Below are 15,393 nucleotides of genomic sequence, written 5' to 3' on the forward strand. Positions count from 1 at the left end.
TGTTCACATGATATTAATGTACTGGTGCCAATGTCCTGATTTTAAAAGTTGTACTGTGGTTTTATAGGAGAATGTCCTACATATTTGGAAATGATGGAGAATCATCTCAACAACTTACTCTCAAACAGTCCACAAAAATAAAGGTTTTTACTTTGTACTTGATTCGTTTTCTGTAAACTTGAAATCAGCTCAAAAAAGATTTACAGTCTTAAAAGAAAAATATACACATACACACACAAAAATATACACAGACACAGACACACACACACACACACACACACACACACACAGAGACACACACACGCCGAAGTCTAACAGTTAATGAGCCAGAATCTCCAGGGAATACAGGATTCATGTTAAAGTGAAGACTTTAATATGTTTTAAATTCCTTAAGAAAAATTTTCAGTAATCCTACAGTCATGATAGCAATGTTGAAGAAAGCTGACTGTATGACATTTACCTACAAGTAAGGATGCCACTGGTTGTTCCCTGTCATTCTGCCATGCTACTTAATAACAGTGTATTGTTCCTGAAAAGTCAATGTAAACAAAAGCCTGTCTCCCACCATACTTTGCTGTAGAAGTATGATTAGACTGATTAGAAAGGTTGTGGGCTTCATCTTTGGTAAATAAATTCAAATAAAGCTGTTTATTCATGTAAACTATGACAAACAAGATTTTCACCAAAAAAATACCTATTTGCCATTCCTCATTAAATGTCAGGGAAGGTTTGAATTTACCTGCTCAATAAATGTTCTCACAGCCTGACAAATGTGGTATCACAAGCAAATAGGTTACATGGTTTTTCTGACTTTGTTTACAGTTTTAGTACATATTTTAGATTCTGAGATCTTATCTGAGTTCAAATAAGCTGAATAACACAAAAAGTATTAACAAACATCGATAATTAGATCTTATAAAAATAAAAATTTCTGCTCTTCAAAAAATGAATAAAGAAGCAATAAAAAGACAAAGAACCCAATTTTAAAATGGGGTTGAGTGCTCGCTTCGGCAGCACATATACTAAAATTGGAACAATACAGAGATTAACATGGCCCCTGTGCAACGATGACACGCAAATTCGTGAAGCGTTCCATATTTTTATATTACTCAGCCATTAAAAAGAATTCATTTGAATCAGTTCTAGTGAGATGGATGAAACTGGAGCCCATTATACAGAGGGAAGTAAGCCAGAAAGATAAAGACCATTACAGTATACTAACACATATATATGGAATTTAGAAAGATGGTAATGATAACCCTATATGCAAAACAGAAAAAGAGACACAGATGTACAGAACAGACTTTTGGACTCTGTGGGAGAAGGCGAGGGTGGGATGTTTCGAGAGATCAACATCGAAACATGTATATTATCTAGGATGAAACAGATCACCAGCTCAGGTTGGATGCATGAGACAAGTGCTCGGGCCTGGTGCACTGGGATGACCCAGAGGGATGGGGTAGAGAGGGAGGTGGGAGGGGGGATCAGGATGGGGAATACATGTAAATCCATGGCTGATTCATGTCAATGTATGACAAAAACCACTACAATATTGTAAAGTAATTAGCCTCTAACTAATAAAAATAAATGAAAAAGAAAAAGAAAAAATAAAATAAAATGGGGTTGAACTCTCTTAAAAACAAACTTCAAAGACAAGACTTAAATTTTTTTTATTATTTTGAAATTTTAAATGAACATCTGATGAGACATGAGATTTTTTAATGGATATGACTTAATACCTTGTTTTGAAATACATTAAAAGTACATTTTGAAATATATTTAAAAACTCATTTTCAAAAAAAAAAAAAAACTCATTTTCCTCCACACAATAAAGATTTAAGCTGGCTAAGAATTCTACCCACTGAAAACTTGTATCATCTTAGAAACATGAACAATCATTTGATATTGTTAGTAATTCAACTTTGAAACCAATATATTCCTAAGTTTTGAATAGCTTTAATTGAAGAATAATCTAATATGGATCAGAATGGAATCAGAATTCCTGAATTTATAGAATTTACTGAATTTCATGCAACTAGACATAACACAGAAATAAACGAGGTGAGACTACAGCTGTCATTCACAGCTCCTGATTTTGAGAGTCTGTGTTCATTAATATAGATTCATCAGTTTCATGGATAGATTTTATAATACATAGGCATTATAGTAAATAAATGCTAAGATGAACATCTAAAATCTATATAATAAAATGATGCTTCTCTCAATTTCATATTTAGTGTTCTGACATAAATTTGACAAAGTATTCTGCTGCTTTAAAAACTCTGAAAAACACTGCTGGATTTAAGGCCTGCTATTTTTACTAAGGCCAAGAGATCCACAGGCCTGTGAGGACACACTCACCGGGATAAAGGCTAACTGCCTCGGTACACTGAATAGGTCATCACGTCACTGAGATGACTGCTCCACAAATATATACAGTTCTTATCCCCACAGAATTTTGCATGGCATATTTTACTGCAGTACTTACTGGTGCCACTATTTTTCCTGTCTGTCCAACTTGCAGGTCATTAGGAACAAAGCCAGCATCAACAGCAGCACGAGAAGCACCAACTAAGAAAAAAATAGTTGTCATTTTTTAAAGCTCTATTATTCAATTTGTTGGGGGCATTCATTGATAATGGTTTTTTAAAAATTAAAAAAAAAAAACCTTTTTTTTTACCCTCTCCAATCCTCTCCAACAGATGCCGCCTTGTCTGCCACTATCCTCATACAACTGGGGCCTCAAGGTGGTGCTCCAGGCCCTCACTGCAACTCTCAAAAATTTTCCCTCCTTTCTCCTTAAAAGCCTTCAATTTTGAATTTCATGTCATCGGATAATGTCACTCGTGTATTGCTTGTGTCATCTATTAACCAGCAGGTCAATCCCCTTCATTTCTCTAGGATTTTAGCTTCTGGGTCTTTGCTACTCCCTCCAATACTAGTCTTAATACTTGAAGACTTTGACACCTTGGCTCCTCAATTCTTTGAGCAATCCTCTTCCAGTCTTCTTACCCTTCATGCTACCTCAGCCACAGCCATGGTCATATCCTCAATCTGTCCATTAACCAATATCATCAACAATCTTGATTTCCAAAATCTCTCTGTGACCTCCCCATTCCAGCTGACCCCTTTTAGTACCTGACTCCAACAACCCTCTGACCCCACTGAGGTCTATAATTCTTTGCACTATCCCTCTCTCCCCTTATGTTCTCTCTTCTTTCTTTACCCAGTTCAGTTTCTATTATCAATGACTCTAAGCACTCCTTTGCATATGCCTTCAATTTCCTTGCTCTCCTCTTATATCATCTTATTTCCAAATGGTGGAAAACCTCCATCTCTGGTTACTGACTAAGCAATCTTTCTCCCCTTTGCATACCTGTCCTACTACATACAGTTCAGCATGACTGGAGAAAAACCAATACTCAGCCATGTTAACTGTTTTGTACTTTAAATAAATAGGCCTTATTTCTCTCAGACTGTCCTATATTGTAATTTTGTATCTTTCTTCTCTCTTCAAACTTCCAATATTCTTTTAACATTCTGCTTCCAATTGCACTAAAAAACAGAAACCTGCTCCAACTAACACATTTACCCATCAATTTGCAGCTGTGTTCATATTCTCTCCCACTGACTCAAGAACATCGCTCCAGTAACTCTCATCTCACGTATGATTAACCTCTCCCTCTTAACTAGAGCATTCCCATCGGCATATAAAGCATGCTATTATCTTCTAATCTTTAAAAAGTTCCTCTGCTGGTCCTGCTCTCCCTCTAGCTACTGTCTATTTCTCTGCTCTACCATATGGTTAAAAGCCTCTAAGGAGTCGTTTGCATTCACTGTCTTCATTGCCAGGCCTCCCATTCTACTTCTAAAAACTTTTTAAGTAAAATATGACACACATACAAGTAAAGCACACAAATCACAAATGAACTTAGCTCATGATCAGCTTCGATGGCTGATCATGAAGTGAATACAACCATGTAACTACTTATAAACACTCCAATCAGGTTTGTGCCCCCACTACCCACTACTACCATTACTAAAACTGCTCAAAGTCACCAATGACCTCTAAGTGGCTGATCAATGAGGCACTTTTCGGTGCTCATCTTCGCTGACCTATGGGCAGCATTTGACATAGGTGATCACGCTTTGCCTTACTGAGACACTTCACTTAGATTCCAGAACATCAGACTCTTGATCCTGGCTTTCCTGCCTTACTTTTCCATTTGTCTTTGGTCTTCATTCTCCTCTTCTCCCCTACCTCTTAATCTTGCAGCATCTAAGGCTTAGTCCTAGGACTTCTTTTACATCTGCACTCTTGGTGAATTCATCCAGTCTCACAGTTTCAAATATCACCTAAGTGCAATTGATTCCCAAATTTTTATCTCCAGTCCAAACTTTCGAACTCCACATTTCTATACCAACTGCTTAACTGACAATTCTACTAGGGTATCTGTTATTAGACATGTCAAAACTTTGTACAGTCATTTCTTGGTATCCACAAGGGATTACTTTCAGAACCCTTCCAAGGATACCAAAATCCAAGGATGCCCAAATCCCTCATAATGGAACAGTATTTGCATATAACCTATGCACACTCTCCTGTATACAGGCATACCTCAGAGATATTGGTGGTTCAGTTTCAAACCACCACAATAAAGCAAGTTAAGTGGATTATTTTTTGGTTTCCCAGTGCATTCATTGCTGTTTAGTCACTAAGTCATGTCTGACTCTTTTTGCGATCCCATGGACTATAGCCTGCCAGGCTCCTCTGTCCATGGGATTCTCCAGGCAAGAATACTGGAATGGGTTGCCATTACCTCCTTCAGGGGATCTTCCTGACCCAGGGATCGAACCCACACCTGCATCTCCTGCATTGGCAGGTGGATTCTTCTACCACTGAATCACCTGGGAAGCCCCTAACATACTATTTTATTATTTACCAATTTACTATGTTTACTGTCTGTAGTAAGCAGAAAAATGGCCCCTCCAAAGATATATTCACTCTCTAGTTCTCAGAATTTGTGAATATTACCTGTGTGGCAGCAGATATGATATAAAGTTAAGGATCTTGGGAGAAGGCACTTATCCTGGATTATCTAGGTGATTTTTAAATGTCATCACATATATCCGTGTAAGAGGGATGCAGAGGGAGACATGATACAGATAAAGAGGAGAAGGTAATACAAAGACGGTGGCAGAACCTGGAGTGACGTGGCTGTAAGTCCAGGAATGCCAAGGCAGCCTCTGGTAACTGGAAACATATTCACTCCCCAGTAGGAGTGTGGCTCTGCCAACACTTTGATTTCGACGTGCTTCTGGCCTCTAGAACTTTGAATCATTTTGCTCATTTTGGTCACTGTTTTTTGCCTAGCTCCTAAAAATAGTGCCTGTCATATAGCAGACACTCAATAAATATTTATTCAGTGAATGAATAAACAAAATATCTTTAGTCAAATACCATCATCTGATTATACAGTCAAGATTACATCTTTATTCAGACAAAACCATAACTATTTCTATGGGTACATATATTAGGTAATATAAAGCATAAAAACCAGAAAGTTATACATGAAACTCTCAAAAAGGGAAGAACAAACTAGACATTAAGAATACACTCATTTATAATTATATAATTAAAAACTAAAATATTTTTAATGTTCTGATTTTTTTTCAAAAACCATCATTTCATTCTTAACACACTTTTAATAATAAGATCTATCTTCCCTATAAACTTTTAAAATGTTAAATGTTAATTTCTATTTGTATGAGAGATTTATGTTGGGCTAGCAATAAAGAGAAAAACAAGGGCATTCCTGAATCTGAAGTAGGCAATGAAATTGACATTTAATTTTTTTTAATGGAAAAACTCCTAAAATTTGGCAAATGGTAAGAGTATCATATAAATAATAAAGAACAAGGACAACCTTTCCTCACTGAATGCTACACCATTTACGTGGAGATTAAGAAAAACTGTTTCAGACAGAAAAGTTGAAAACCAGAGAAAGCAAAAAAATCTGCAGCTTTGAGTGATTTATATACAAATGAAATAATGAAGAAAAAATACTTCCAATGAAATGGAAATATTTTTCTAGTAAGGAAAATAAACTTACCCGCAGCATGTAGTTGATCTGCCAGATCATACAACAACTTAAAGTTCTCTCCACTCTTCAAACCCCGACCTCATTTAAGAAGATGGAAAAAAAAAAAAAAAAGAATTAAGCAAATATAAACTCCATTCTGTAACAATTTTGAACTTCATATACATGAGTGAATCTTCATATTATACAACTGCCACCTCCTCTATAAAGCCTTTCCTAAGTTCTCCAATGATACTCTTGCACTTTTCCAATAAAGCATTCAACACTACTGTAATTCTGTAATTAACTAACTGGTTAACTAGCAGTATAATTAGTCTTTAAAATCAGTCTTCCCCACTAGAACAAAAACTCTTTAAATATAATATTCATACCTATCTTGGTCACTGCTATATTTAGCAATACTTAACTGAATAACTGAAAGAAGACATTCCACTAGACTTTAAACTCCTTAAGAGCAAGAATAATCCGTTTTTTCCTCTCTGTTTCTCCAGCACTTTGCAATGGGTCTGGCAGAGAACATATACCTAATAAACATTTATTGAAAAAATAAGTGAATAAACTAGTCAGATATACCTTTCTGAAACATAAATTATTTCCTCTCAATGCCACTTGCAATAAGAGGTTGTTTGGTAGCTTAATTATTTCATTTGATGTTTAGTTTGGAAAGATTTTTCAATCATAGCAGTCACTATTTTAAAAAGTCAGCAGGCTATGAAATATGGGTCTTTTTGTTTGTTTCTTGGGGTTTTTTGTTTGTTTTGTTTTTAAATAAGAAGCATGATGTACAAAAAGAAGCAAGTCTTATGCAATATTAACAGCTTTCATATTAAATGTGAAAAAAAACTTCAAAAGAGTTATCCATAGAGACTTGGACGGTGCTGCAAGACTTTTAAAATAGAGCAAAGGATCACACAACACAGCCCTGAGATGCCAATCAGTCCTTTCTTTGCCTCAGAAGTTACCCACACTCTTCAGAATAACACAGGAGTCAGTCAAAATGACAAAGATACCAAGTTGCAAAGCTATAGAGTTGAGATTTGTACCATGCTCCCCCTGGTGCCAATGAAACAGATTTGCAACAGAAGTCCAAACTATTAAACTCAAGATTTCCTTTTCCTAACAGGTAAAATGGGACTAATACTCACAACTTACTTCTTACATTTGAAAAAACACCTGTGCTCCATTAAAATTAAGTATTAATAAAAGCAAAGTATTTTAAGTTTACATCATTTTTAAAATTACAATATTAGACTTACCACCAGACACCACCACTTTGGCACCTGTGAGCTCTGGTCGATCGCTTTTTGTTAATTTCTGGTCAAGCCATTCTGATATTCCCACTGGGGAAATGCTTGATGCTGCGTATATTGATACATATAACAAAACAAACAGTATGAGTTCAAGGACTACAGTAAAAACAACTTTTTAAGAGAAATACACAAAGAATTAATCATAGGAAATTTAACTTTGTTAGTGTGATTTTTTATTTTTTGCTACTAATTTCATTCTCTCTGATTTTTGGAAAGACTTAAAGGGACTGGATTCCGGCCTTCACTGTATTAGCTATATGACTTTTGAGAAGTCATTTAATTCTCTGAGTCTACCTATAAGACTGAAATAACCCTTTCTCTACGGGGTTTAATAAGATACTGTATATATTAAAGTGTTAATACCTTCCATAAGTTTACTATTATTATAGTCTCCCACTATATTGAAGTTCTTTTATAATAAACAATGAGAGGAGAGTAAAAAAATCCTTACATCAATATAACAAATTAATCTTAATGCACCCCACTCCTACCCCTTTGATATATACCAAACTAACTATCATAGTACAAAAAAATAATATAAATATTTCTTACTTTTGCATAAACTTGGGAATATCATTTATTTAGATGGAGCTCTCAAACAGTCTGCATTAGAAATTTAACTAGAAGCAATCTCTTATTCTAATATAATGTCTGAACTAAAAATAAGAAACTAAGGCAAATACAAACGAACACTCACCCTTTTCTGAACTGGCACTGCCTCCACTTGTTGCTGCAGCTTCAAAAGATGTTCCTCGGACAGAAAACACCTTCACTTTCTCATCACACTTCACTGTACATACAGCATTTCCTGAAAAGCACACTTATTTTTAAAAACAACCATGAAAGGCAAAAAAATCCCCCAAGTATTCCTTTGAGGTTCAGAATTTACTTCACAAAGATAAGGAAAAAATAACTGTAAACCAGTTAGGTTTTTTCTACCTTTACTAAATATAGGAAAAAGACTATAACATTGAAGAACATATCAGTGGCTATGTAACCTTGGATGTCTTCAAAAATAGAACAAGTGCTGACCTGCATGGAAGAAACAAACTGGAAAAGGCTGTCACACTAATCAGGTACATTCTTCCTAAAAGGAATATAAACAAAAGCTTTCTTCTCCAAAACAACATGATCACTAACTTAACAACATGAGCTGCAATAACTTAATAAAGACAAAGCTACCACGCCTGCTAAGGCAAGATAATAAGTGAAAACATGGTAGGGGCGTAGAGGACAGAAAGTGTGCTGCACCAAGATTTTAAAAGTATTTGAGACATTTCTCATGGATTAGCAATTACATTAAGAGTGACCTAAACTATGACCAAATACTTCCCTTTAAACACTACTAAAGATGAGAGGTTTGATTTGAGTTCAATCAGAAATATCAAAGAGTTCATTGCCTTCTCCAGCCCCACCAGAGACCAGTGTGCTTAGCAAAAGATCAATCGACTAAGACACTGAACTGAATTTCTTAATGCAGACAGAAATGAAATAGAAGCAGCAAAGAAGACTGAAATTATTTTTAAAAAAACAGAAAGTTTTCTTTTCCAAGTGCCACTTACAAAATATACTGAAAAGAAACCTAATTTTTCATCACTGGAAAAATCTCACTCTGTACATGGAAAGACCAGGAAGGAAAAAAGTATGTTTTAAATCTATCAGAGAGAATGTCATATCACGGTCCAGCAGCAATTCTAACACTAAGATCTAACACTAAGATTTTCTTCGGGAATCTTTAGGATGATTCATGCTTCAAAATCCTATCTTCAAGATTAATTTCTGCTTTTAGAATTTTCAAAAATTTAACATTCTGATTAACTGTTTTCCTTGGGTACTCACCTGCATAAATGGTTCTCACAAATGTGTCAGGTGATTTGATTGCAATGATGTCAGAAATAGGGGCAACATCAAGTTTGGCTGCTATTCTGGGCAAAAGGTTCTAAAAGCAAAATAAGTAGTGAGTTACACAATACATGATGATGGATGGCTATAAAATATTAGCAGTAACATTCTCTAAAAGCAAATTCTGTAGAAACTTTATTTTGAATATTTTATATTTCACATGCATCTTTAGACATACCACAACTTAAAGCACAACTTTTTGGATAGTCGTTGAACATAAGTAAGAGTCGATCATTACTCTAGCTACATTAAGAGTTTTATGAGTTTATAGCAATAAACTACCTTAACTCAGTACATTGAATTACGAGATATGATATTTGCTTTAATGATCATCATTTACAAAGTGTGACAATCATAGATTACTGAATTTAGATAAGATAGAAAAATAATTAGAGTAGTAAAATTCTCAAATACTAAAAAAAAAAATCCTCATATGTTTACTTAATGTACATGAAAGAAAAAATTCCAAATCGGACATGTTCACCTTTTTAAAAAGTGATGTTGCATTAAAAAAAAATAACCCAAGTGTCCATCAATAGGGCGTGAAAGTGAAAGTGAAGTCGCTCAGTTGTGTCCGACTCTTTGCAACCCCATGGACTGTAGCCCACCAGGCTCCTCAGTCCATGGAATTTTCCAGGCAAGAGTACTGGAGTGGGTTGCCATTTCCTTCTCCAGGGGATCTTCCCAACCCAGGGATCGAACCTGGTCTCCCGCACTGCAGGCAGACGCTTTACCGTCTGAGCCACCAGGGAAGCCCTCAATAGGGCATAGGTTTACAAATTATAGTAAATCCATATAATTTAAAAAATGAGAAAAGTAAAGCACAGCCTTTCTCTCTCTCTCTCTCTCTATATATATATATATATACATACATATACACACACATGTATATGCTTTCTCTGTATATGCATATAACATCTCTGGAATAGATACATGTGGTAACTTTACTCCCACTAGCAGGGATCACTGGGCAAGCCCCAATAACTCCAGGGCTTAGTTACTTCACCTCACAGTAAGAGGAAGAGAATCTCTATGCTTTTATTCTAAATTTCTTGGGCTCTAAAACAGAATCAGTTAGTGAAGAATGAATATGCATACTTTCTAGATGCAAAGGTTCTCTTAGATGATGACATCATCTAAGTGTAATTTTAAAAGTGAAGTGTTGCTTTTATCACACAAATAGAAAGGGTAAAATTCCCCACTGCTTTCTACACAGAGCTTACTCTACGGCATCTCCTAAACTCAGTACATGAAACCAACTCTAGCAGGTGAACTTTCATTGTAACAGCACTCAAGTTCCTCTCATTCCATCCCCAAATCTTCTCTGTTCCTCTAACAATTCTCTCAGGACTATCCTCTAATCACTCCTTTATTCTGCATCCTGTCACATGCATACACAACTATTGGCACTAACATGTATCTTGTTCTAAAAGTTTTAATATACATATTATTTAACCTTCAACTAAGTTTATAAGCACCCCGAGAGCAGAGGCTGTGTGTCTCCACTTACATCTCTACCCTGTATCTAATAAACAGTTTTATATAAATTGATGCCAACAAGTATTGAAAGCTTGAGTCAAATTTCCTCCTGCTACAACCTCCAACTGTAAAGATTTTCTAATACTCAGTCTATTGTTACCTATATTATATAGCAATTCCCTTTCAACCATAACAACAGAGCTACTAAAAAGTACCATAGTTTATAAAATCCACAATCAGAAAAAAAATTAAGATTTTATAGGAAATAAAGGGCTTGGGAAAATAATTAAAATGTCATTAAACATAGTTCTAACTTGGTAAATAAGAGGTTTAGAAGATACCTGCTTTTAAAACAAACCAAATCTGTCAGCACTTAAAGCCTGCTTTAGTAAGTAACTCTTTCCTTGAGGCACCTTCTTTAACTGTTCAGGAAATATGACTGGAATATTATTACCTGGCTGAGCAGATTCTCACACAAATTTTGTGATATTCAGACTGTGTTTCTTTCTAAAGTTTTAGAGTTTTTTTAAATTCCTTGAAATTTAATACTTTTTGTACTTCTACTATCCCTTATTTCATTTTAGCACATCTTGAAAACAAAATTTACCACAGCACTTAAAGGCACACGTCTCAATGTGCTGAAAGGATGGATGGTAAACAGATACATCTCAACATTATCTAACAGGCTAAACCACATGAAAGATGGCAGTTTTAAAATTCTAGATTACCAATATAAAGTTGTGGTATCTTAAAAAAGACAATCGGTGAAGACTTATTATAGAGCAAATTGTTTAGTTTCACCTGATGGACTCTTCCTCATTCCAAATCCATTCAGAAGCTGCAGCACCAGCTATACTACTATTATGTGACCTTTGTTCTCAAAACACCCACACAGCAATCAAAGCCAGAGTACTAAAATCTAGTGAATCAGCTACAACAAATACCCTTTCTTGGTTTAACACTTTTTTAGGTGAACTGTCATCACAGAAACTCCAGACTCACGAAATTGTTTAAATCATCTAACACAGACACAAAACCCTGAGAAGGACGGGTCCCCAGTGATCTTTTAGTCAATGCTGATCTGCAACATCCCAAAATACAGCAGCTGGATGGCAAGCCTCTGACTTAACCATCTCCAAGGAAAGTGGAAACTGCTATAGAGAAAGCCCATTCCATCTTTCAATAGTTCTAATTGGTAGATTGTAGACATCACCTGGCCAAACTGCATCATGTTACATATCAGAAAACAAATTTCAGGAAGGTAAATAACTCATGCAGACCACTACCCATCTCATAGCACATTCAGACATATCACAATGCATGTGATCAGATTACACTTCTCTTTACCCTAAGGATGTCTTCAACCACTACACAGTCCTTTCCAAATCTCTCAAACATATAAACTTAGCCTTTCTAAATATCCACCAGTCACCAAAACAAACACAATGGACATGGGTTTGGGTGGACTCCAAGAGCTGGTGATGGACAGGGAGGCCTGGCGTGCTGCGGTTCACGGAGTTGCAAAGAGTCAAACACAACTGAGCAACTGAACAGAACTGAACCAAAACAAATCCATCTCTTATAATGGGTTACTAATTCAATTGGCATTCACACAATGAGACATTTCCATATTGTTATTTAAGAAAAATATGTTTAAAAATAGGGCTTTCCCCATGACAAAATCTGAAAATCTGGAAGTGGCATTATAAAAAATTATGACAAAGTCTCAAAAGAACAGAGTTGTCTCTATGACCATAGCTGAAAGACTGGAGATAGCATTTTAACAGAAATTATATCAAAATCTTGAAAGAATAAATTTTAGCAAAACTATCACATTAATTCTGAAAGCCAGAATTAGCTATCTAAACAAAGTCTGTTGTACATTTTCAGCACCATGAAATATAACCCTTCCAACTAGTGACATCAGATTCCACATTCTAAATCTTCTCACCTTTCCAAAGGCAGACGCTCCAGCACAGATGTGTGTGTGATTAAACTGCTTCTGAGTTGCCAAAATCAATGGTGTCAGTTCCTCTGAGAATTAAACACATTTGATAAACACATTTCATAATATCTTCATAGTCAGATATTCAAGCATAATTTAGACATTCGTTTTTTTCCACTGGAAAAGCTCACCTGGAAGGAGGCCTTTGTACGCATCATGCTGAGCCACCAGAACTTTTGCTACACCTGCTACTTTACAGAGATCTTGTGCCACCTATGAATAAAAGTTTTTAATTATCCATCTAACAGAAAGATACTAATAGAGCCACCCTTACAGATTCAACAGAGTATAAAATCTTAATGGCCACTGTAAAAACTGTTCTTATGAGAAAAAGGGCTACTTAGGAATAAAAGAAAATTATTTAACAAAGAAAATCTTAAGCCAATCGATCTTACGGTCTACTGACCCTGAACAAAAATTCTTGCTTTGAAAAAAAGTACAGATTGATAAACCAAAATCAACTTAGCTATCCACTCAAATGTAATTGTTTATTGTGCTCTTCCCTTTTGCTCAATGCAAATATAAGTTCATCATTTTAGAAATGGTTAGGTTCTTTCGCTCATAATAATGACACAGTCAATACATTTCAGACATTTCAGATTTAAGGTTCCTAGAACTAAAGAACAAGACTTAACCACTCTGGTATGCAAGCCACTGCACTTTATCTGACAATAATGATTTCTGCTGATACTAAAATCAGTGATTCTGGGCCATCGAGAAAACCATATAGAACCTTAGAAAACTATAGAGAAAACAGTCCACTGTCAACCCCTGAGTTCCTGCCCATCAACATAAATTTTATCTATAATGAAGCAAAATATTTTCTATTTTAATTCCTCTTTTCTCTTGTTTAGAATCAGGATGGGGTTCTGGGAAAGCTCTTTGACCACTCAGATTTTCTGTATACAGAAAGTCATTAGAATTCCTTCTTTTAAATCTCTAAGTACAGCATGACTGGTTCCTGTTTTAGCAGAAACAGGGCAATTGTATTCTGGCCTACCGTCTTCTTGTTTACCTTCCTACTGATTCACTGATGAGTAAACATAAAAGGCCACGCCTTCTGCCCTCCTTTAATGAAGGTAAGGTTCCAACAACATTCACTCAAGAAAGAAGGCAGTGCAAAAGCAACTCTCCTAAATCAAGTATTCACTGGCAGGGGATACTGTACTATCAAATCCATCTCTTATTTTAGGCACTACATAGAAAAGTTACTTGCTGTCCATGATAAACAGCTATATTTCAGTATAAAACTGAAATCTGCCTGGGTTATTAACAGAGTCTCTATATACAGGTACTGACTGTTTTTCTTTAAGATTAGAATGTGACATGATAATAAGACTGTAACTGAGGAAGAGATGATTTGTTTCAATTTTTCTCAAAATATTATAAATAAAATAACATCAGATATCTTCCAAGTTATATTAATTAAAATCACAGTTTAAAAAAAAAATCAAATCCAGAACTTGTGTATCTGGAAGTAGGGCAACCAAAAAGATAGTTTAGCTATCTTTTATAACTATGCAAGAGTCAACAGTTGTTAGCAGGATTTAGGTAAAGAAATCCACATAAGCACACACCTGCTTGAATACATTATTTTAAGATACCAATTGCATGTAAGAAATTAGCCAAAACAACACTAACTGAACCTGCATTATATCATAAGCTCTGCATCAACGCCATCTAAAAAAAACAAATTAAATTGTCTAAAAAGTAACAAGCTCTCTTCTGGATTTCTTCCCCTGAGGCCCAAGCCCCCAACTACACAAATGACAAATCCTGTATGGTGTGAGAGGCAAATGGTGGCTCAAAGTGGGTAAGCTTAATGAAAGCATGATTTCAACTACACTAAAGTCCAAAGGTACAGACTCTGCAAACGTCATTAGAGTTCCTTTTCAGGGGGTTAGTTTACAAAGCTGTCATTGTCTTATGTCAACAACCAAACAAAGAACATCTTCTAGTACCAGGTATAGTTTTGGGAAAGTCCTTGCATTTGAATTCTTACACCAATTAAAAATTAACACTCATGATACTTTTTCCAGATTTACCACTTTCAGGAATTAAAAGCAATTAGCAAGTATATTCATCAATACTAAAAAGGGATTGGCTATTAACCTCTAAGGGGACTCAAATATTATCTCTCTACTTGGTACCTGATGGCACATGATGGTGCCAGTGGAACTAAATCAAGTATTCCACCTCATTTCAAAAGACAAAATGCCTAGTGAGCAAATCTTTTAGTTTCTTTTTCACACACAGTAATGGTTGTGAAACTGACCGTTTAATGAGGTTTAGGACCCAGTTTGGGCTACAGTCCTCATTATAACTCTCTGTCGCTATCTTTCCCTGTCTCTTGATGGCGATTTTATTTGCTATGGTTGACCTTAAAGATTTCTCACCTTGTCACATTTGGTTCCAGCTACTAAACAGGACACTTCACCTCCAAGACGTTTGGCTGCAGTGATGGTATTTAATGTAATGGGTGCAAGGGTATCATTTGCATGCTCAGCTATCACCAGGGTACTCTGAAATCGTAGCAATGAGGTCTAAAAAGAGGAAAAAAAAAAGGAAAATTATGTTGCAATATAATTTTTTTTTG

General features: G+C 35.5%; 1 protein-coding gene and 1 non-coding gene across 2 annotated transcripts in view; one reads left to right on the plus strand and one right to left on the minus strand.

Annotated features, from left to right (window-relative positions):
- ETFA (electron transfer flavoprotein subunit alpha) overlaps positions 1–15,393 on the minus strand; it is a 69,510-nt gene that overhangs the window by 43,283 nt on the left and 10,834 nt on the right. The window contains exons 2-9 of the mRNA XM_061158916.1: positions 15,194–15,340; positions 12,929–13,010; positions 12,744–12,826; positions 9,251–9,350; positions 8,109–8,219; positions 7,358–7,459; positions 6,114–6,182; positions 2,489–2,571 (exon numbers count right to left, since the gene is read on the minus strand). Of these exons, the coding sequence (XP_061014899.1) occupies positions 2,489–2,571; positions 6,114–6,182; positions 7,358–7,459; positions 8,109–8,219; positions 9,251–9,350; positions 12,744–12,826; positions 12,929–13,010; positions 15,194–15,340 (777 nt within the window). The remainder of the gene's footprint in view (positions 1–2,488; positions 2,572–6,113; positions 6,183–7,357; positions 7,460–8,108; positions 8,220–9,250; positions 9,351–12,743; positions 12,827–12,928; positions 13,011–15,193; positions 15,341–15,393) is intronic.
- LOC133068551 (U6 spliceosomal RNA) lies at positions 999–1,102 on the plus strand. Its single transcript, XR_009695529.1, has one exon. It is a non-coding gene; the product is annotated as a U6 spliceosomal RNA (small nuclear RNA).

Source organism: Dama dama, chromosome 13, assembly GCF_033118175.1.
Source record: "Dama dama isolate Ldn47 chromosome 13, ASM3311817v1, whole genome shotgun sequence".
NCBI lineage: Eukaryota > Metazoa > Chordata > Mammalia > Artiodactyla > Cervidae > Dama > Dama dama.